The sequence below is a fragment of the Streptopelia decaocto genome (assembly GCF_964273445.1).
Source record: "Streptopelia decaocto genome assembly, chromosome: 25".
Lineage (NCBI taxonomy): Eukaryota > Metazoa > Chordata > Aves > Columbiformes > Columbidae > Streptopelia > Streptopelia decaocto.
In genome coordinates this window covers 1,093,016-1,115,045 of record NC_138680.1, presented here as the reverse complement: position 1 = coordinate 1,115,045, position 22,030 = coordinate 1,093,016, and the positions used below count along the sequence as shown (strand labels likewise).

Here is a 22,030-nt window from a genome sequence, read left to right as displayed (position 1 = left end):
GAACGACTCTTAGACTCGCAGGTCTGTGCCCTGTCAGCATAAGCAACTGCAGAAATACCCCATACAGGTGTTATGTGATGAAGTAAATTAAGCTCTTTATGATTCTGTTGTGTTACATATGATTTAGTGTGAAAAAGAAGCTAAAATACCTGGTTTTGTCCAGCTGAGTCCTGGAAGATTTGCAAATGTTTGGGCGCTTTCCTGTGTAGGTCCGAAGTGCTGCTTGTATCCTGCTCTTAGAACATTCGTTTTCCTTCATAGAAGCAAAACTATGAGCCTGAGCGTCTTCTTTGAATAACCACGTGTGAGCCTCTGGGTGTTTTTAATCACTTTAAGTGAGCAGTTTATTCCTTTACGGTAGTGACGTAACTACCAGGTGATGTCACCACTGACAGAACAGGCAAAACCAAGATGAGAACCCACTGTAAAACACTAAAAAGACATTCATTAGTTTACACAGCTGAAGTGGCAGAATTAGGCAGAGCTTTCCCTTCCCCTATTCAGCAAAAGCTGGGGGGGGGTATTTCCCTTTAAAGATTAACCAACCTTGTAACCATAGAATCTTTGTATAAGCAGACCTTGTAGCCATAGAATCTTTGTACTTAGTGATCATACCCTATTCTTAAAATTGACATAGATTTACGACATATTCCTTTAAAACAGGTAACTGAGAAACATGCGAATGTTACTTAGTGTTGCTTAAACAGCTGGTGTTAGAATAGGCGTGGAATATGTTAGTGGTTGTCAAGAATTGTAATGAATATGTAGTTTTCTGTCAATATAAGCCATGTATGACCAGCTGGTTGTCGGTGACCTCTGGATGGGCACCCCTGGTCCAGCCCCAGTGCTGATTAAGAAATGCTGCTTTTAGAACCTTAAAATGTGGTTTTAAGAGTCTCTTTGCCAATTTTACGGTATCAAAGGGATGAGGCAATATTGCTGTTTACTACCACAATCTGTGCCTTTGGAGACAAATTAGTCAAAAAGAAAAGCAAAAGGTTGCAAAAATAGTTCCAGAATTTGCACCTCACAAAATAAGGAGACTCTAAGGCCTCTTTGATCCCTGCTGGTCTCCCTCTATTCTTCTCTGTGCCACTAAGAGAAATGTAAATGCGTGTCCAAACCTTAGGATACTAAGGCCGCGTGATTCAGGCTGCATTAAGGTGAGTGGCTTCTCCCAGGCCAGCAAACATCGACGTGTTTTATCTCATAAAACACATCGCTGCTGTGGTGTGATTGGCAATCCGGAGGGAAGGCCAGTGCTGAACCGATGGGGACGACAGCGTGGAAACATCTGCCATCCTGGGTCAGCCTGTGAACAGTTCGCTTTCCTTGCAAGAAAAAATACCAAGGAAAAGAAGGAATTCCACAGAAAATCTTCTTCTAAACGAAACCTGTGTCTGTAGGACAGCGTTGCGAAAGAAAAGGATCAGATGTGTTGCACTGAAATGATGGGGAATTTCTACCCATGCAAACGACTGCGTGGCCAGAATCCCCTGCCTGGGAGGTCAGGGCTGGTCTTGATGAGCTTGGATCCCACCCCTTCCATTAGCTTGGAGACCTCTCACCACCCTCACAATGAGAGGGGCTCCGAATTGCTTATAAACACAGCCCTTTCTCTGAAGTGGATGTTCGATAGTATAAGTTTAATAATCTGTTCATCATTTCCTTCATCCAAGCCAGGACATAGTTCTTGGCTTCTCTCTGGCTTGCAACAACACTGACAGCAGCAGCATTTCAACTCTTTGCTGTCGAAAGACAGGACCAGGACCACTTCTGTAACGGATGCATCACCTGTGCGCTGGGTCACGTAACAGGCACATTTATATTCCTCGTCACCTGCCGGGAGCACTGCCGAGTGTATGGTAGGTCTGACAGCTACTGTGAGGAAGGGTCTTTTGACACAGCTCTCTGAGAAATGGCTCATCACCTGCTTGATCTGACACGCAGACCGAGGCCAGGCGGCTGCATCCAGCAGGTTTAGATCTTGTGGTGCAGGGGATGCACTGTGGAGGGATTTCACACCCAGCAGCCCTGCACATTCACTCACAGACACCTACATGCTCTCCCAGCCACGTGTTTCTGGTGCAGGGTTTGCCAGCGGGGTAGAGCTGAAAGAGTCGTTTTGGCAGCGATGAGCTCAGCCATAAATTCCTGTGGCCTCTCCATGTGACTCCAAATAGCTCCTTTGGACCAGAGGCACAGCAAGGACGGACTCGGGCCTCACCAGGGTGCAAAATCTTCAACAGCAAGTCTGCAGGCTTTCACAGCTGTCCAGTGCACATTTGGGTTTGATGCTGGGAAGCGTAGGTAAAGGAGTGAGTGCTGTACCCAGCTGGTCAGCACAGGCCCCCTCAGAGCTGGTCTGACAGCTGCAAGTCGGTCGTGGGGTTTTTAAAGTGGAGACGCAGCTGGTTTGAAACTTCAGCCCTGATGCACTGGTGTGGACCCATCCCTGGCAGTGGTGGAAGACGGGGAGCTCCATGCGCAGGGCTGCGAGATCTTGCTGCACAGGACAGGGCATCTCCAGCTTTTCCAGCTTTTTCCTGCCTGCCTGACTTCATCCTGCTGCCGTCCCTCCCAGGGGCTGTGGTGTGTGCATGGTCCCTCATACAGTATCGTGCTGTATTGCCATGAACCATATGTTGATCTAAAGAAAATGGGAAGAGCAACAGTAACTCCAAACTGTCAGAGAATATTTAACGTTCAAATTTGTTTTCACATGGACCAAAAGCCAGAGCTGTGAAGATGCTGCAGGGAGTGGAGCATCTCCCGGGTGAGGAAAGGCTGAGGGAGCTGGGGCTCTGGAGCTGGACAAGAGGACACTGAGGGGGGACTCATTCATGTTTCCAGATATCTAAAGGGGGAGTGTCAGGAGGATGGAGCCAGGCTCTTCTCGGTGACAGCCAGTGACAGGACAAGGGGTAATGGGTGCAAACTGGAACACAGGAGGTTCTGCTTAAATATAAGAAACTTATTCGTGGTGAGGATGGCAGAGCCTGGCCCAGGCTGCCCAGGGGGTTGTGGAGTCTCCTTCTGTGCAGACATTCCAACCCGCCTGGACACCTTCCTGTGTAACCTCAGCTGGGTGTTCCTGCTCCATGGGGGGATTGCACTGGATGAGCTTTCCAGGGCCCTTTCAACCCCTGACGTTCTGGGATTCTGTGCCATATTCAAATACAAAGCCTCTTATCATCAACAACAGTGGCCACTTTGGCATGATCCAGTTCATTGCATGCTGAAGCAACGTTGCTGGTCAAGAAACCAGTTTCTGGCATAGTGCTATTTGTAGTTACTTTTGCTTTCTCTGAGAGACCACAAATAATAAGCTGTAGACATTAACACCTTGTGCATACATTTAACTTTCCATTTAACTATAGCTTTATTCAGCGTGACTGTAGATAAGGGTAGCAGCAAACAATCATTGACGCTTAAAGAACATTTTTTACATAAGTACCAACGCCTCATATTTGTTCTGAAACTGTTTTATTTTCAGGGAATACTGTTTAATTTAATTGTCTTGATTTGGTGGGAGTGCTGGGCTGGGCCCTCTGGTTCACCTGCCTGGCGCTCACCCAGGCGAGTTTCAGACTAACCAGCTCCATTCCAAGTCTCGACTTCATCACACAAGCTGCAAGTTGCTGAGTTGCTGAGCAGCGAACCACGGTGCCCACGCTGCCGGCGCTGCGCAAACCACCAGCCGCAGCAGCGTGGCCGTGCCCTGGAACCACAGCACCGGTGAGCAGCAAAGCATCCTGCAGCACCCAGCAGCCTCCAACAGCCACCACATTACAACCCAGCGCGTGGTGCCTCCTCGGGCTAGAGAAATATTCAAATCCTTGCAGGCTAAATGTATGGCTAGTAAAAATTAGCCTGAAATTTGCAGAAAGGAGCCTTTGATCATATGATATTCCTAAAAGCTACAAAGAGGAGCTGTTTTGAAAGCAATTTGCACTTTCTCTTTCCCGAAGAAGGAAGATTTCAGACTCCTGGTATTGTCAGATGGGCACCTTACTTCACCCTCTGGTCAACATAAAAAAGTGAAGCCAGATGAAAAGGAACCGAAAGGCATCTCTGTCTGCCTCGCAGCTTGAAAAGGAATTGAACTTCATCCCATGGTTACATCACGTTCATGTATACGCAGTCCTTGCTATAATCACTCACTTTATCCACTGCAAGCGCAGGAGCTGAGCTGTTCAAAAAGTCACTTGCGTGGAATGAAACGTGGATTCAGCCTCAAATACTGAGTTGACTGATTTTAATGTTTATCTGCTGTAGCCCACGCAGCTTCCGAGTTACCATATAAATTGCCAAGGAAGACGTCCCATGCTCCGAAGTTCACATCAGTTTGTAACAAGACATTAGTTCAAGGGTAGTGACTAATACATTTGCAATTTATATACATCACGGTGGATAATGTAAGGGACTGAGGCTTAGATTCCAGTCTTTGTGACCTCGGACAATCCCTTCCCTTTGCCTCTGGTCCATTCGTGCCCTGAACCCTTTAATCAAGGTTAAGGTGACTTGTATCAGCCACAGCGCGTTGGAGAAGACGGGGATGTTCGGGACCTGGTCTGAAGTGCACCCGGAGAGGCTGAGATGCACAAAAAGGTTGGGAAATTCCTTCTTTGGAGTCAAACCTGGCAATGGTCTGAGGTTACCAACAGACGCAGATGTTTCCAATCAGGCAAGGAAGTCAGAGTCACATGGGATTCCTGTGGTCTTCTCACATTTTCGAGAGACTAGGTTTGCATTCTTGTCAGCATTAATGAGGTTATTTTTACATTCAAAACATCATCAGACGGGGTGATGTAAAAAGATGTATTTTTTAGAAAACCTTATCGCTTTTATAATGGAGTAAGGGAATGCGTATTTCTGCTAATTGCTCGCTAAGCACAGCATCCAGATAATTGGTGTCTCTTTGAAGTGTGAGTTGCATTTCCTTGATCAGCATTGTCAGGAATTTATAAGAAGGTTGTTAAAACGCGTTTCAAGCTCAGACTTGGCCAGGAGCATCTCCATCTGGGAGTCAATGATATTTTAATTTGATATTTATATTTTAATTTTTTAATTGCATTTTAGTTTTGTGTTTGTATAGGTAAATATAGATAGAGGTGGGTACAAACTTGGATAAAAAGTACAACAAACCCATGTGTAATTATGTGTAAAGATGTATCCTACTTCAATTAACGAAGACGCAGGGAAAGGAGCTTTTTCTGAAACTAGTTTTGCAAGTTTACTGGTGAAATCACAGGAGCTCATATCTTGTTAGATCTCAGTGATAACAGATCTGGTACAAATTGTGGTCAGTTATGACGAGGAGATGAGTCTACAAAATACATGAAAATGTCCTCATTAAAGTGATCCCGATTGTTCTTTCTCCTATGAAAGGAAGAATGTGTGTGTGTGTGCATGTGCTGACATAAAAATGTTGATATAAACAGAACAGAGTATGAAATGAGATCATTTTTCAGCCAAATTGCATGAATCTTCACTAGAGCAAAGCAGTGTTTTTCAACAAAGGTTTACAAAACTCCCTCTGCCCTGTGATTGCACTCATGTTTTTGTACTGCAGTGGAATGTCAAAACCTCTAATAACTCTTTGAATTTGCATCCTGCTGTTGTGATTCTAGACCTAAATGTCCAACTGGGCTGTTCTTGTACAGCAGCATCTGGGATTTGGGCACTGGGGTCGCTCCGCGCTCTGCCACCGACTCCCAGAGTGGCCTTGACCAAGCCACTTAACCACCTGCCATTTACCAGGGGCTTTTCCTGTCCTCTGAATGAGGCTGATCCAATGTGTTTTCATTCCCAAAGCATTTGTGAAAATGAAGGCTGGAACTCTAGTAAATGTGAAGGATTAGCAGCAGTGATGGCTGTGAGCAGGGACACCTCTATGTGCAGGTTCTCCTGCCCCTCTGCTCTGCCCTGGGGAGACCACACCTGGAATCTTGTGTCCAGTTGTGGCCCCTCAGTTCCAGCAGGACAGGGAACTGCTGCAGAGAGTCCAGCGCAGGGCAACAAAGATGCTGAAGGGAGTGGAGCATCTCCCGGGTGAGGAAAGGCTGAGGGAGCTGGGGCTCTGGAGCTGGACAAGAGGACACTGAGGGGGGACTCATTCATGTTTCCAGATATCTAAAGGGGGAGTGTCAGGAGGATGGAGCCAGGCTCTTCTCGGTGACAACCAGTGACAGGACAAGGGGTAATGGGTGCAAACTGGAACACAAGAGGTTCCACTTAAATTTGAGAAGAAACTTATTCGCGGTGAGGGTGGCAGAGCCTGGCCCAGGCTGCCCAGGGGGGTTGTGGAGTCTCCTTCTGTGCAGACATTCCAACCCGCCTGGACACCTTCCTGTGTAACCTCATCTGGGTGTTCCTGCTCCATGGGGGGATTGCACTGGATGAGCTTTCCAGGGCCCTTCAGTCCCTGACATTCTGGGATCCTGTGATCTCCCATGGTGCTTCCAAAGCAGGAGCAGTGCAGAGTTCCAGCCAAATGGAATATACGTGTGGGAGCCGGGGCAAGTGCTGCCTCTGGAGATGGGACCGTGTGAGGGGGACGGTGCAAAACTCCTGCTGGGTCAGAGAAATCCTCTTCTGGACTAGTGGGACAGGGAATTAGACCGTCAGGTGTGTCTAACAGCGCAAAACCTGCAGAATAGATTTCTGCTTGCCAGAGTACACATGTTTAGGGTGCAAGCACTTAGGTGGTGATGTGGGTTTCTCATGGAAAGGGCAGCTCTCAGTCTAATGAGCTGAGAAACAAAAGGGGTTCGTAGTTCGTTTTAAAGAGCAGAAGGCAAAACAAGCCAATGGAACAGCGTGGTTCAGACTTTCCTCTGCGTGGAGCGAGTGGTTCTGCAGCTGTGGGGTGAGCGAAATAACTGTTGGAATAAAGCCCTGGGTGCGATGATAACGCTGTGCTACGGGGTAGAATCGCAGAACCCGGGCAGCGAGATGCAGCCAAGTGTCTAGGTTTGTAAGTTCTCCCAGAAAACATCGCAGATTTGTTCAGTTGGTGTTTAGGTTCTTAGAAATCAGTAAAAACGTAGGGAGTGGAGCTCCTGTAGCAGAAAGGACAGGATTTTGATGCAGAGATAACAACTTGTGACAAACGTCTAGAAAATCCATCTCTCCCATGTGTGTTTCTTGCTGAGTGAACGTTGATGTTGCATTTCTGCTCTGTTTCCCTCATGCAGCTTCCAGCAGTGGGCTGGACATACTCTCCTTATCCTTATGGAAAGCAAAGTCATTTTTTCTTGTGGGATTGCAGTAAATTCCTAAAAATGAGCAGCAGCCCCAGATGAGAAACTTGGACTGTGTTTGGGTCCATCTGCGCTGAGAAGCCGTGAGGGTCTTACATCAGCGATCAGAGGGCCCTCAGGGACTCGCAAGGCACACAAAGCCACCCCGAAACAAAAGCACTGACAGCAGATGCTTCACCTATAGTCCAAGGCACAGAAACGGATGATTAAACTACAGCTTAATTCAATCCTTAGCTATGTGGGCTCCCGAGTCACCCCCACACACCCCTACACATCACTATGTTGCTGCCTATTTGATGATTCTTCTTTCTGCACTCAAAAATGCGCAGACACTGGTAAGGAGCTATTGTTTTACCCACTGATGAGTCTAAGCAGGTTTTTGTTGGTAAGCTGCAAAGCTTGAGAACAAAATTGTAACCTTTCTGCACGTACTGTTGCTGTGTGGTTTTCCATTAACAGCCATGGAAAAGTTAACCTAAACATTAGCTCTTTTTCCTGGAACTAACAGCTCCAAAGCCAAAAGCTGGCGACCTGCTCATCAGCCTGCAGACTGCGCAAAGCAAACTGCTCCTTGCTGTGAAAGCAAAGCAGAGAACCGCTGCTCTGTGCCAGCTCATGAAGGGGAGCGTCCCAGTCGTATCTCCATCCAGGGCAAACTTCACCCCAGACAGAATTACAAGGTTATGCCTTTAACAGTGCTGGTCAGAGATCTGCATCAGAAGCCAAGGCAAATCCAGCAAACAGATTGCATGGATGGGAATGATGTCTCACTAAATACCGCTAGGGCAATATTCAGCAGATAGTCATTTTCATTTCCTCGAGGCGTTAGTGCTGCCCTGCACAGGGTGATTTTCCTGAATTAGGTAACGTGAAAACAGCCGTTGAGTTGTGTCCTTGTCGCACGCACATCACAGAAGATCCTGTCCTGAACCTTGTTTGCCCAAGGACAAGTTGCACCCAGAGAGATCCTCCCCAGGTCGCTTAATTCTGGAAGAATATACCCTGCAAGCTCTTTCTTGACTAGTTGTTCCAGTTATCATTGCCCAAAGAATGTTTCGTTTCTCGTTTGAATGTTCCTCTCTTTCCGGTGCCCAGGAGGTTTGCTTATTCACCCTGGGGCTGAGGCCTCGTCTTTGATGTGTCACTCAGCGCTTCTCCAAGACTAACTACCTCTTTGCAGAAAGACAATGGGAAGAATGACCACATCTTCCTGGAAATGACAGCCTGCAGTGTAAATAAGCCACAACTAGGTCCTGCTAAAGTAATCAGGCCTGTTTGCTGACATACAAATGCCCACTGGTCACTAAGAGCCACACTCCCAACTCCGACATGACCCAAAGACTGAGGCTATCGGGCTCATTCCCACGCTTGAATTTGGCGAGGTAGACGCTTGTATCCTCTTGTTTCACTTTCTGGAGGAGTTTGCACCCAATGTTTTCTTTTCAGTAGGTTCCCCAGCTGGTTCAGTCCTGCATAATGTAATTACAGAAATCAAGACCCAGAGCCTGGCGGAGCAGTGGGTATTGTGTGGGTTGTGGTAGGTCTGAAGAGCCCGGCACGGATGAGGAGCAATGAGTGAGCTCACGAGTGATATTTCAACTGGGGGTTGAACTCTCAGAACCATTCTTTGTATTGGGGGGCCCTTTGAGGCAGTGCTGTATACACGGGTATATGCAAGATGTAGTCACAAGCCAATGCGACTGAGCTGATACTCTAAATAAGCTCTTACTTATTTCAAATTCTGTGAGAGATCTCTGAAAGCTGCAATACTTCATGGTGTTTAAAGTAGTTTCCTCTTATTCTTCAATGTATATTGCTCTGGTGTTACTTGAACAGGACAAGGTAACAGAAATACATCTGAATAGACCAAACCATATCAAGACATCGAAGAAAGTAAGGTAGTTTTTCTGCTTCTTGTTACCTTTTGAATTCAGACAGGATGGGAAACGGTGCTTGATAGAATTAGATTCCAGTGGCCATGTGTAAGATCATTTGTCATTAGTTTTGATAATAATATAATAATAAATCCTACTGCCTTAGTGGCTTCAGAAGGAAACACCATTTTGAACCACTCTGTTCCTGGGAGTTAGAAGGTCAAATCTATCATGATGTGTAGCACTGAGATCTGACAGAGAACTCTGGATCTTGCTGCAAACTTTATAACTCTGCAGTTCTTTTCACAAGGGTTTTTAAGGTAAACCAGAAGTCTCCATAGTTTTCAGTGCTGCCTCTGAAATAAGACACCAGATTATGAGAACCCTGTTGGAGTGATGTTCTTATCAATGAAAGTCTTCCTCTTAATTTTAGGAGAAAATAGGTCAAGCCTCTAATGTATTATTTATAGAGTGGCTAAGGTGGCAAGAATGCCTTTGGAGCGGTAGGTTTCACGAGCAACACTGAGTTCTAGGGCCTGTATTAAGTAATGAGACACAGATGGGAATGGTTTTGTTGCGGTGATGTTTTATCACGAAATGAGACAGTTTTAATAGTTGTTTGGTGACTAACAGATACCGAGGTAGCCGTATAATGAGCGTGCTTGCTGCAGGAGGCAGCGTTTCCTGGCACTGCCGGCGCGCTCAGGACAGATGGATCTCGCTGACAAAGGCCAGAAGCTGTTAACAGTTTCCTAAAACTGCCTCCAGACACCCTTCTGATGTAAAAGGCAACACGCTGCCAGCTCAGGTCGTGCAAGCAGGGATATTTCAGGTTCATAGTGTCCTACCACATAGCAGAATCCACCTGGTATTGTGGGGCTTATCTCAATAGGCGCTCAGAGCAGCAAAACCCTCTGGGAACCCAGGAGCTCCCCAACAATTGCTGTTCCCAAGTGATAAAATATTGGCGGGAAGCACATATGGATTATTCGCACCTTGGTCTTTTCCCAGTATCCGGGCATAAAGGGACCCAGTTTTGCGGAGAGGTTTTGTAGAGCCCCCTATGCAAAGACCACTGTCACAGGGCATCCCCAGCACGGTGGCTACAAACATGGCCTGTGCCACGGGGTTCAGAGCTGAGAGCCGTGACTCCCGCGCCCTGTCCCTGCTCCTCTCCCCGCTCGTCGCCCTCACAGATGTTTGTGGAGGTTTCAACTCGAGCATCGGGGATCTTTGGTAGGGAGGGTTTGGCTGGGAGACTTTAGCATTCATTTCTCTTCTCCTCTTCTCTTCTCTTCTCTTCTCTTCTCTTCTCTTCTCTTCTCTTCTCTTCTCTTCTCTTCTCTTCTCTTCTCTTCTCTTCTCTTCTCTTCTCTTCTCTTCTCTTCTCTTCTCTTCTCTTCTCTTCTCTTCTCTTCTCTTCTCTTCTCTTCTCTTCTCTTCTCTTCTCTTCTCTTCTCTTCTCTTCTCTTCTCTCCTCTCCTCTCCTCTCCTCTCCTCTCCTCTCCTCTCCTCTCCTCTCCTCTCCTCTCCTCTCCTCTCCTCTCCTCTCCTCTCCTCTCCTCTCCTCTCCTCTCCTCTCCTCTCTCTTCTCTTCTCTTCTCTTCTCTTCTCTTCTCTTCTCTTCTCTTCTCTTCTCTTCTCTTCTCTTCTCTTCTCTTCTCTTCTCTTCTCTTCTCTTCTCTTCTCTTCTTTCTCTTCTCTTCTCTTCTCTTCTCTTCTCTTGAAGTAGCTACAGGTTAGTAAATCATCTCTTTGCAGACACTAGTGGTAACTCTCACATTTATTTAATATATTTAGTGTTTGCCTGTTACTCATTTAGCCCCTATCTCCTACAAGTTTTTGTGCATGCTTGATTCAGAATCAGGTATCAAATCCCACATTATTTTTTACATATTTTTTTTCTCTCTTTTCCGTTTTATTCCTCTTCTCTTATTTCTGTATATCTTTTTATTTCTCTCTTCTTTTTCTCATAACAACAGCGTAAACCAGGATATTGTTTATGGAACGTTTGAATTACTAAAGATCCATACAAAATAACACTAAGGGTCGTATCTTTTCCAGTGCCTCCTTTTAAACCCAGGAGCTCAGAAGCCAGTCCCAGTGCTTTATGATCTTAAAATGTTGGTGTTTTGCCAGGTATTAATTCCAGCTTGATAGGAAACCAAGAGAAACAGAAACATTTTTCATCTTCATTTCAGGAAAAATGTGCTCTGTCTTCCTTTGTTAAAGAGATACATTCTTAGGACTGTGGAGGGCATGTCACCGCTCTTGGACCGACATACCTTTCCTAAATTGCCTTTCCACCGTGTGAGCCTCACCCTGAACAGCTGGAACCACAGGGAGCGGGGCCGAAATGGAGCAAAAGAAAAATCATCCTCCTGGTTTGAGTCCTGCTGCAATGGGGGCCGGAGAGCACCCTGGTTAGAGAGAAAGGAAACACTGCGGTGTCCATCCTCCCTGCAGCTGGATTCAACGTGCCCAGTCGCAATCTGTGCACCGTGCTCTCAGTGATAGTCCCTCTCCCCGTTAGTTTCCAGGCTCAGATAAAAGCAGAGAGGCAGGAGGAGGTGGGAAGTGGCTTGGCCGAGGCTGTGGAGTTCCTAGGAAATGCCACAGCTTGGCCGAGGCATCTGCTGCTCTTTGCACCTCTGCTTGCCAGATCCGCATCCACGGCACAAATGCTCCAGCTCGCTCTCTTGAACACTCAGCAACCACCACCCTGTGCTATGACCTCAATAGCCTCCTACCCCCCTGCCCCAAATCCCACCCTCCTCTTTGAGGCCTGGCAGCCCTCCGCAGCCAGCCCGATGTGGGGAACAAAAGGAAGAGCTCGCACCCCGCATGCAAAGAGCCCACAGACAGGAGGAGACGAGCCTCCCGCGGCTCAGAGCCTCGTTGTCCTGAGCGCGGTGCTGCCTCCCTCCATCCCTGAGATAATGAGCTGTTGAAAGTGAAAGAGCAAGGCCACTCCAAGCAGAATTCATCATGCATGTGCCTGCAAATCTCTAGAAAAACAACATAAAATGCGAGAGTGAATTGCCCTCGCTGATTTTGCTGCTTCCACTAAATTTCAAATCCAGTAATGTCTCCATATTGCTTCAATTGTCTCTTCTGAGGCACAGCTGGGACTTTCCCCCCCGAAGCGTCGTGGCTGCAGAAGGGGAAATAAAACCTCGCAGCCTTTTAATATACACCCTGCTCCCTGTGTTCGTTCATTCTCTGTCTCCAGCTACAGTCCCCTGCTGGAAGGACTAACAGAAGTGGTTTTTCTCTTGGGGTGAAAGGTGAATTCTGTTTCAGGATCCCAAGTAGCATGTAGTGGAAATGGGTTCGTTCCCCACCTCCTGGATGTTCTGCCACCAGCTCCCTGATCTAAATACGGACACCTAAATGAGGTGATAAACCTCGGTGGGCAGCCAAGAGGGGCTGCTAACTTGTGACCCTCCTAAAATCACAGTCATGTGAAGGTCCTTAGGTTGCCACTGATTGTGGAGAGATCCCGCACTCCTCTTACCTGTAGTACCTCAAACACTCACTCTAGTTTTGCATTCAGATGTCAAGGCTGAACAAGGCATTTGGACCCATTTATTTAGAGGGTCTGTTACTGCTCACATCAGCTTCTGTTATCTCTGGGGTGAACTGAACTGTGCTGGCAACGGAGAGCCCTGTAAAAGCTTAAATGGATGGGTGGTTAGCCAGCCAACTTGATCTTCATCCAGACACTTCTCCAGATCAAACAGCGCTGAACCATGGAGTAGGTCGATGATGCTGATGTTTTATTTTTCTATTGCAATTGCCGGGTTCGATGCCCAGCTGTGAATCAGGGCCCCCTTTGGTAAGTGCAGGTGGGAAAACACATCGTTTGCCACACATTTCGGAGAAACCTGGCTCTTCCAGAGCTCTAGGATTACTTGTTTGTGGTCACATTCTGGCTGGCACAACCTCTGCGCTTTTGTGTCTGTTGTCATACTGCTCGATACAAGATTAAAGCTCTGTTTAACGTCCAGCTTTCCGGTTGAAGTATCTCTCTTCCTCCTGGGTCTGCTTTGCATTTGTACCCAGGGCAATAATAACACATTTTCTGCCTCTCCTGTGCAATGGCATAGTAATTTGCTTCCTAGATATCTCCTTGTCATTCAGTCTGACAGTTCTCCTCCCCTAGGAGATCTTGGCTTCTCCATCTCCTCTGAGGCAGCGTAGCTGCCAAAGTCCATTTCAGCCCATTTGGACTGAAAACTCCTGTCTGGCATTTCCCCCGCAATCTGCATGGGCGAGAGAAACGTCAAGCCACGAAACACAAGAACTCGGCGGTCTGTCGGTTCACGTGAGAGGAGGAGGAAGCCCGTCCTGCGTATCTGCCCTTCACACGTGTTGAATGCCCTGCAGAATCACCCATTGCACAGTAGCGCAAAGCGTTGCCAAGCAGGTCACTGTCGGTTCAGCGCAGAGCAGCTGACCCAGGCAGCAAAGGAAATAGGAGGAGATAGGGAGCAGCATGCTGAGAAAAAGCCACACTCTGGCCTGTTTTAAAGGGAGGAAGGTTTGAACTCTGACGTGGTAGAAGTTTGAAAAGCTTTATCGTATAAACAAGCCACAAGAATAGCTGTTCCCAAACTTTTTGACTGGGCACAGTTATCAAGGACAGTTGATGGTTAGTCCCGTTTGAAAAGAGAGCTCTTTAATTTCAAAGCAAGCCTATTACTGGAGAAGAGCTGTCGTTACTCATGGGTGTAAGCATGGACACAGGCTCACTAGGTCATCGCTGACTACAAAAACTAGTGCAGCTATAGGTTGGTGTGAAATTCTAGCACCTTTTTTATTATAATGGCACCGCTGATCTATCCAAGCCAGTTTTCATCAACAAGAAGTCAAATCGTTGCTGGCCCACAGGATGTACTCTTACCATTTTGGACCATGGCTTGGGCATTGCGATGGGTACTAGATGGTTTTTAGTCCTCAAGCCCTGCCCTGGCCCCAAAGCCGAAGATTCCTGAGCCTCACCGCATCAGTGCTCAGTTCCATTTGGATCAGCAGCACCATAACCTCACGCCTGGAGCATCCAGACGGAGTTATCTCTCCGCACAAAAAAACAATTGCAGCTTTTTGTTCTCTGGCGGAGATTCCTGGACTGCTGCTTTTTGTTCGGGTTTATTTCATTCTCAACGTAAATAAAGAAAACAAAACTTGTGCAAGTAATAGTCTGAAAGTACTAAAGTTGCATTGCAGGAGACGTGGAACGAGAGCAAGGAAAACGTTCTCATGGAGGGGGTTTTGTCTGCATTGCCCGACATTATTCACTTAAAATCACAGCAAAGTGCGTTAACGCAAAGTGACACCAAAAAAAGCAGTGACGCCAGCCCGGAGCGAGCAGATAGAAGCAGGGAGATGCTGGGATGCTGCGGAGGGAGCGCGGCGTTCCCGGGGAGCGGCTTTGCCCGCTCCGGCACCTCCTTTTGTGCTGGGATTTTGTCCCGTGCAGGGGACAGAGAACACGTCCCCGCTGCAGGGAGGCTCAGGGAGCAGCGCCCGGGCCTCGCCGCTCCGACCCCTCTGTGTTGTGCTGTAGGACAAGTTTAACCGAGAGAAGGTGAATCTTCAAGGAAGGGCATCACCAGGGTGTATTGGTGACTGGTGCGTGGGTCTCTGCTCTGCCCCGGGGTCTGATCGCTGAGCTGAAGCCAGAGATCAAGCCGTGCAGAGGGTTCAGCAGCCGCTGCGATGCCCTCGTCTTGAACTCGATGCAGTTCGAGGTCCCGTTAAATCTTTGTTTTCCTTAAACAACCTTTGCTTGCACAAGGCAGCCTGCGCTCAGCTGTGGGCTGCTCCGCGTGCTTCAGCGCTTTGCAAGGAATCCACTTTCCAACGCCGAGCGGCCGAGGCTCGGACGGATGTTTCTTCACATCCACAGAGCACAATGACAGAAGTGGCGGAGCACTTGGAGAGGAGCTGTGCTGTCTCTTTATATGTCTGTATCTCTTTATATGCCACGCCAGCTCCTCTCACTCCTGTCAAACCCCTCTGCAGCACCTTCTGCCTTTCTACCAGCACGTCCCTCACTTCGCTTTGCGTCCCTTTTCTGCAGCGTATTTGCCCGTAGGCTGGTGCAGCAGGGAGGAGACAAAGAGCCGTGCAGAGGATTAAAATGACCGTTGTTTTAACCTCAGCAGATCAACTCCAGCCGGCATGGGCTCCATGCTCCATTTGGCATTTTTTCACCAGGAAAAAAACATTTACTTTGGGAGAGGAAAGAGGAGAACAGAAAATAAGCTCATGCTCACAAATCCTAAGACAAAGTATGGACTCAGAAATCCTCTAGTGCTTTTTTGGATGATTTCATATCTAAAAGAATGAATCCATAATACAGTAGTGCTGATTCTGACATTTGAGTATTTACAGTGGGATCTTTTGCAGGTGGAACTTAGAAGAAAAAGGAAACAAAGAACAGCTCAGAGGGCAAAGGTTTTGTTTAAAAATGTACAACAAACTGTAGCTTAGCACCAAAGAGCGAGAAAAGCAGTTTATTGGCTTCTCACAAGCACTAGAATATCAAGACATCCTAATGAAGAATGGATGTATATCAGGAAAAAATCCGAACTGTCTTAGTTAAACAAATCTCCCCTTTTGCCTGATTGGCAAATGATTAGAAATAGGACACAAAACCCAGATATTTGAAGGAGAGAAAGGCTCCAAAGGTGCAAAGTCCAGCTTTGATGCTGCTGGAAGGTTAAGACAGAGGTGTGGGCAGAGGGACCACAAGCCGGGCACTGACCGGAGAACACAAACAGCTCCTGCCAGCTCTGGCAGCTTCAGTACGACTTGGAGGTCTTGATGTTCTGTTTAAAGATCCTGGAGTCAGAAAACAGTATGAGAGGATTTAATCCTCTTTCGCTACAAAAGCTCTTGTTAGGGCTTCACCTCGTGGTTGCTCCGCACAGGACTTGCTCTTCTCCATCTCTGAGGCGCAGGGCAGCAAAGATGCTGGAGGGAGTGGAGCATCTCCCGGGTGAGGAAAGGCTGAGGGAGCTGGGGCTCTGGAGCTGGACAAGAGGAGACTGAGGGGGGACTCATTCATGTTTACAGATATCTAAAGGGGGAGTGTCAGGAGGATGGAGCCAGGCTCTTCTCGGTGACAACCAGTGACAGGACAAGGGGTAATGGGTGCAAACTGGAACACAGGAGGTTCCACTTAAATTTGAGAAGAAACTTGTTCCCAGTGAGGGTGGCAGAGCCTGGCCCAGGCTGCCCAGGGGGTTGTGGAGTCTCCTTCTGTGCAGACGTTCCAACCCGCCTGGACACCTTCCTGTGTAACCTCATCTGGGTGTTCCTGCTCCATGGGGGGATTGCACTGGATGAGCTTTCCAGGGCCCTTCAACCCCTGACATTCTGGGATTCCGAGAGAGGGAACATCCACCTCCACTCAGCCGGGCGGGTATCTCAGCTGCAATGCCGTTGCCTCGATGGGTAACCCAGCTTTTCCACTTCTTCTCTTTTATTTTAGGGCCGTTGCATCAATTTCACCAGAGTGAAGAACACGGACGCCCCACCCAAATACCCTCTGAACAACGCGTACCCGCCGGCATCTCCACCTCCAGCGCCCATCTACAACCCCCCGGCCCCCATCTACACCCCCCCTGCACCCAGCTCCCCCACACCCCACACCCCGTCCCCATCCTCCACACTCCCCCCACTCCCCCCACCCCCGCAGGCCCCCCCACCCAACCGGGCCCCCCCTCCATCTCGTCCCCCCCCTCGCCCAGCAGTCTAGGGGGTTGCCCTTGCTCCCGGCTCTTCCAGAAGCGTTCGAGAGGCTTTTTCAGCAGTACTGTATCACATCCATCTTCGGGTTGGGGGGTGGAGGGGGCTAGAGGAAGCCGGACCATTTTTTCAATGGGTGCCAACAGAATGAACGACTTTGTAGTCACGTTTCTCCTTTAGTTTTCTTTTGTTTTTTAAAATCCCTCGTGCATCAGTGCCACCAAACTATCAAAGCAAGAAAAGCCAAGAGACTGCAGGAACAAGGCAAATAACTCCAGCGATTTCAGCAAGGCTCTCCCCCTTCTTTGTCCCCGACGCTTCCCTGTGCCGTACCATGGTGATTCCAGGATATACTAAAGAAAATGAATGAATAACTAGAGGAAACTGTCGGAAAGACAATTCTCCTCGGGGAACGACTGCAAAAGACTCTTCCAAGTGCAGACATCCCGGCTAATTACTGGGAGACAACTGCACAAGCTTCATGGTACAAGACTCATGGTATATAACAGAAAGCCGATCATGTCTTGCTCACATGCCAGCTGCCAAGCAAATAATGACAACAGCAGGTCTGCGAGTACGGAAAGCCTTGTAAATCTGAACAGAATTGATGACAGGCAGCTGTTCCCATGGACCGTGAATTGGAGAAGGGAAGGTATTGTCATCTCGGAGGGCCTGGAAAGGAGAAGGGGTAGGTCTCTGGTGTCTGGATTTGCGTATGTTCATATGTGGAAGTGCAGGTGAATGGAAATGGAGTGCCACTAGGAAAACTAATTACGTGGAAAAATAAACCAGTCGGTCTGTCACAAGGCTCTGACCCCATCCCCTGAGGACAAGGAGTAATTGATGACCGGTCAGCCTTCAGCGCTACAGAGGAGTTCATAACAACCGAGCAAAGGAATCTGGGAAAGGTGTAGTAGACAGAGAGTCTCTGCATTCAGTTTGGACTAATTACGTCCATCTAATAGCTCTGCAGTTTGGCGGCGTAATTTAATGCTGGTTTACATTTTAAAAGGAAAGTTCCTGAATATAACCAAGAGGTTAGGTGTATCAGCTTCTCTAAATCCAGTCTGCTTGGGCTCCTTGTTGTTGTCGGTTTGAAATGGTTACCACTGATGCATTTCTGGTTTTTCTGCAAATTGCCCTAGAAATGTTTCCACTTGGATTTTTATTCTTTATTTATCTTTTTTTGAATAAGTAGCAGATGCCTTCCAAACTCATAGTGAAGAAGAGCCAGCGTGCTTACTCGCTCTTGTCAACTCAACAACATCACTTCCATTAGCGGTTGTTGACTGAGGCAAAAATCAACACACCGGACATGCGAGATGGGAATCAGTCTGCCCAGAAATGCACTGGCTGCATTTCTCCACGCTTTCGCCTCACCTTTGTGGGATCCCCTCCCCGTATTCCACGATATTGCACACGCACATGTTTTATCCTATAGTAAACCTTCCGAGCACCTGCCTTTGCAACACAGTGCTAGAAATAGGTGAGATCACTCAGCACCTCAGACCTCTGGCTCTTCAACTCACCGTCAGGATCAGTTCTCACTAAACTACTCTCTCTGGAAATTGTGAAGTCATGAGAGGTAAACCGGCTTCGTAGCTGCAGTTCTATGAATATCTAAGGGTTCTCATAATCATAGCATTTTTTACCAGGTAAGGAAATGCTTTGCCAAGTACTCCAGTGCTGTTGGAAATACTAAGTCTCGCTTTTCTAGCAAAAAAAAAAAGGAAAAATTAAAAAAAAATGCTCAAAATTAAAAAGAAACAGACAAAAAAGACCCAGTGGAGACTTGACCTGGGACCCTTTTGGTAAGGATGTTTGTGAATGAAGTCAGTCTGTCTGTCATTCCCCAGCCTTACCCACCGCCAGGTCGGTGTGTCATCTCTGAGCTGAAATAAATACATTGGTCGTGATGGATCTCGAGGCTCAATCTACAGCCCGGGCTGGCGGGTCTGCAAATTCCTGATGAATTCTCCCTCATCGCTGTTTTGTCTGCAGGCAGCACAGAGCAGTCCCCTCTTAGCAGTAAAACCAACAGTTTTACTACTCGCGATGTGCGATTGTAGCAGCTACAGGCCACGGTTCGTTCAACGAGACGACTTTGTGATCATAGGTGGGAGTGGGAAGCTTTTGACACCAGTTTGGTTGGACTCCCTCTTGTGATGGATGGGATCTGCTTAAATAGCTCTTTGATTTGGTTTCACGCTGAAAGATGTAAGAACGGGGATTAGTGTAATACAGGATCAATAGATATTTCTCTTAACGGATCCTCAGTGTTGCATAAAAAAAGTTTGGAAAGGAAATTAATTTTCAACAATGTGGCAATGAGAATTCTTTTTTAAAGTCAATTAAGCAATAAATTAAACCTACTGCTGGGGAAAAATAAGAGCAGTCTATACTCCATGACCAGAGCTAACTTCTTGCAGATGTATATAGAAATCTTCATTATCCCCAAACTAAGGGGGAAAACCCACTACGGTATTAAAGACGAAAAATAAAACCTAGATCAGGCTAGAAAAAATACTAAATTTAAAATACCCCCTATGTAGTCATTCAGCTTATGAATAAAAAAAACAACTCCAAATTTTTTGTTGTACATATTGTTACTGCATGCTTACCATATGTTAGATGGAAGCATTTCCTATCCATTGTGGATAAAAGAACATTTTTCAAGTTGTAGTAAATTATTATAAAGCCAATGACATTTCATGGCATGTTATCGTATCAAGCTGTGCTTGTTGTATTTGTTTTTTTCTTTATGGTTGTATTTCTTTTTAATAAATGTACAAATATTTCCTGTAGTGACGAATACCTGTTCTACATAGCATTAATTGAAGCGCTAGAGCTCCCTCGGTCCATTGGCAAAGAGTTTTGCGGATGGATCCAGGGTGGGATGTGGGCAAATGAAACGGGTGTGGGGTCACTGGGTGCCAAAGCAGAGCACCCATGGGTTGAATCGCTTTGGGGGGACCCTTGGTAACGTTTTCAGAACAATCAGAGCACGTTTGGTGGCGGACTTTGGACCTGGCCTTGTATTTAGGATCGACCTAAATGTGGCTGCTAAAACGGCTTCCCAAAAGTACCGCACATGCTTCTAAAAATCATACTCTTTATGCCGGTCCCTCAAGGTTAACTGAGGAACTGAATGGGGAGGCAATCATAGTGAATTTAAATCACCTTCCACTGACAATTAATGCTATGTAAGTGAGGTTGAATTAGCTGGTGTACCATATCCTGATATATGGTACCCTATGTATTCTCTGTCTATAAAAGCTTCCTAGAAACACATTACACAGGCTGTCATTCCACACTAGCCCATTTTTAAGTAATTATAGATCCAAAGGAGCTGAGTGGCACTACATCTGCTCTGCAATTCCAAAGGACTTCAGCAGGTCTCACTGTTTTCTGGTTGCACATGCTCCCATATAGGCTGGTCTACACAGCAATAAACAGATGTCTAACGGCATTAAATAAAGGGTTGTTTCATTTGCTCTAAAGACGTCACTTTGATTACTCCCATTGTTTTTCCTTCGTGCAAAACTTTCTGTCAGTGTCTTGCAGCCTCAAAGGACGAAACAGCTGCGTTTGACAAAGATTCCATTTGGGTTTAATTGCCGAGATGTTACACATTTTGCTGGCTGTATTTTGAAGCATTCACCCACATGAACTTTGTGGTCATCCGAATTCTCTCTCCTCGGTGTGCAAAGGCATCTTCTGTCACTGTTTATTTCGGGGAGGGGGGGGATGTCTGGCTTCTGGGAGCTCTGGCAAGAATTGAGGGTAACCAGTGGGTAAAATGGTCTTATATGTGGTGCTGATGCAGCGAAGAACCAAGCCTCCCGTTTCCATGTTGAATTACATTGTCAGTTCAGCCAGTGCTGTGCAATGATGTTTTTACTCCCTCTGTTTGTTGCATGTGTCATTTGTTTAATTCAGTCATTACTCTTGCTGACCTTGATGTTATTATTAAAGAACTACACCAATTTGCGTTGGGCTCCAGAAGCTTCATTGACTAGAGAAAGAAACAGGAGGCAAGAGAACCCTGGTCAACGAGTTTTCCCGTAAAACCGCATTTCCATCATCCTGGAGAACTTGAACGTGGTGATTTTCCTCCCGACACCCAGAGCGCTTCTGCCTGACAAACGCTGTTGTCATCTGGATGTCTGTCTGTCTGTCTGCTCCCCGCCGGTACCCAGGATAACCGCTCATGTTCGCTAACTCCCCCGTAACCAAGGCGTAATGACTGCTAGAAATAACCAAGCATGTTTCCTCTCGCGTTCACATTAGTCCTTTCTTCCTTTCCGCTTAACTATCACTAACTCCTCTGAATTTTGATATCGCTGGAATATTTTATTCCACAAAGAAGATGAGCGGAGCGTGAAGCAGTTCAGGTCTTTGAGCAGAGCATGCCAGCCCAGCCTTTTTAGCTTCCTCTGAATACGTGAGCTGTTGGTCTCCTCAGCAACCTCGCACGTCTACGCTCAGTCTGGAGCTTTCTCACTGTGTTTTATTTAAACTTGTATCTGGGAAATGCAAAGAGGGAAGCCACAGTACTCAACAGGCCCCGCTCTCTCGCTCGGACAAAAAGTGCCTTTTAAATGGAGACCATAGTTGCTTTTCTCAGATGGGGACAGGTGAAAACAAAAACGCGAGGGAAGTTAAACCTCAGCAGAGCGCAAACTGAGAAGAGATGATGCAAACCTGCCAAGCCTTGGCGGGAGCTTTTTCAGGAGATGTGTTTACACAGAAGTGGCTGCGCAGCTGGGCTTTGTGTGGAGTTCCATCGCTACATTGAGGAAAAAGCTGAGAAAAACACAGTAGTGAGAGGCAAGCGGGCTGGTTTGCCCCCGCAGCCCCGGGGAACGCTCGGCTTCCCCGCTCAGGGAGCCGCACGGTGCTCCATCGCAGCACACGTCACCCGACAGCCACCCAGAGAGAGCGTTCTCTGGAGCAAAGCTGGTCCAAAGCAAGGACATACGAACCCGAGTAGCCCTGAGTGTGTGGGCTGGTTCCCAATTAGCCACCTGTGTCTGTCAGCGAGCCCACCTGGGAGCAGCCTGGGCTGCACAGCTGGGCCGCTGGGCGGGAACGGGCAGCATGGCTGCCTGAGGGGAGCCTGGTGACCGGCGC

At 47.3% G+C, this 22,030-nt stretch overlaps 1 protein-coding gene across 2 annotated transcripts in view; it reads left to right on the top strand.

The window, feature by feature from the left end:
* ANTXR1 (ANTXR cell adhesion molecule 1) overlaps positions 1-20,885 on the top strand; it is a 90,298-nt gene extending 69,413 nt beyond the window's left edge. For both annotated transcript variants that reach the window (XM_082072536.1, XM_082072535.1), the window contains one exon: positions 16,641-20,885. In XM_082072536.1, the coding sequence (XP_081928662.1) occupies positions 16,641-16,907 (267 nt within the window). In that variant the 3' untranslated portion in view covers positions 16,908-20,885. The remainder of the gene's footprint in view (positions 1-16,640) is intronic.
* The last annotated feature ends 1,145 nt before the right edge of the window (positions 20,886-22,030 follow it).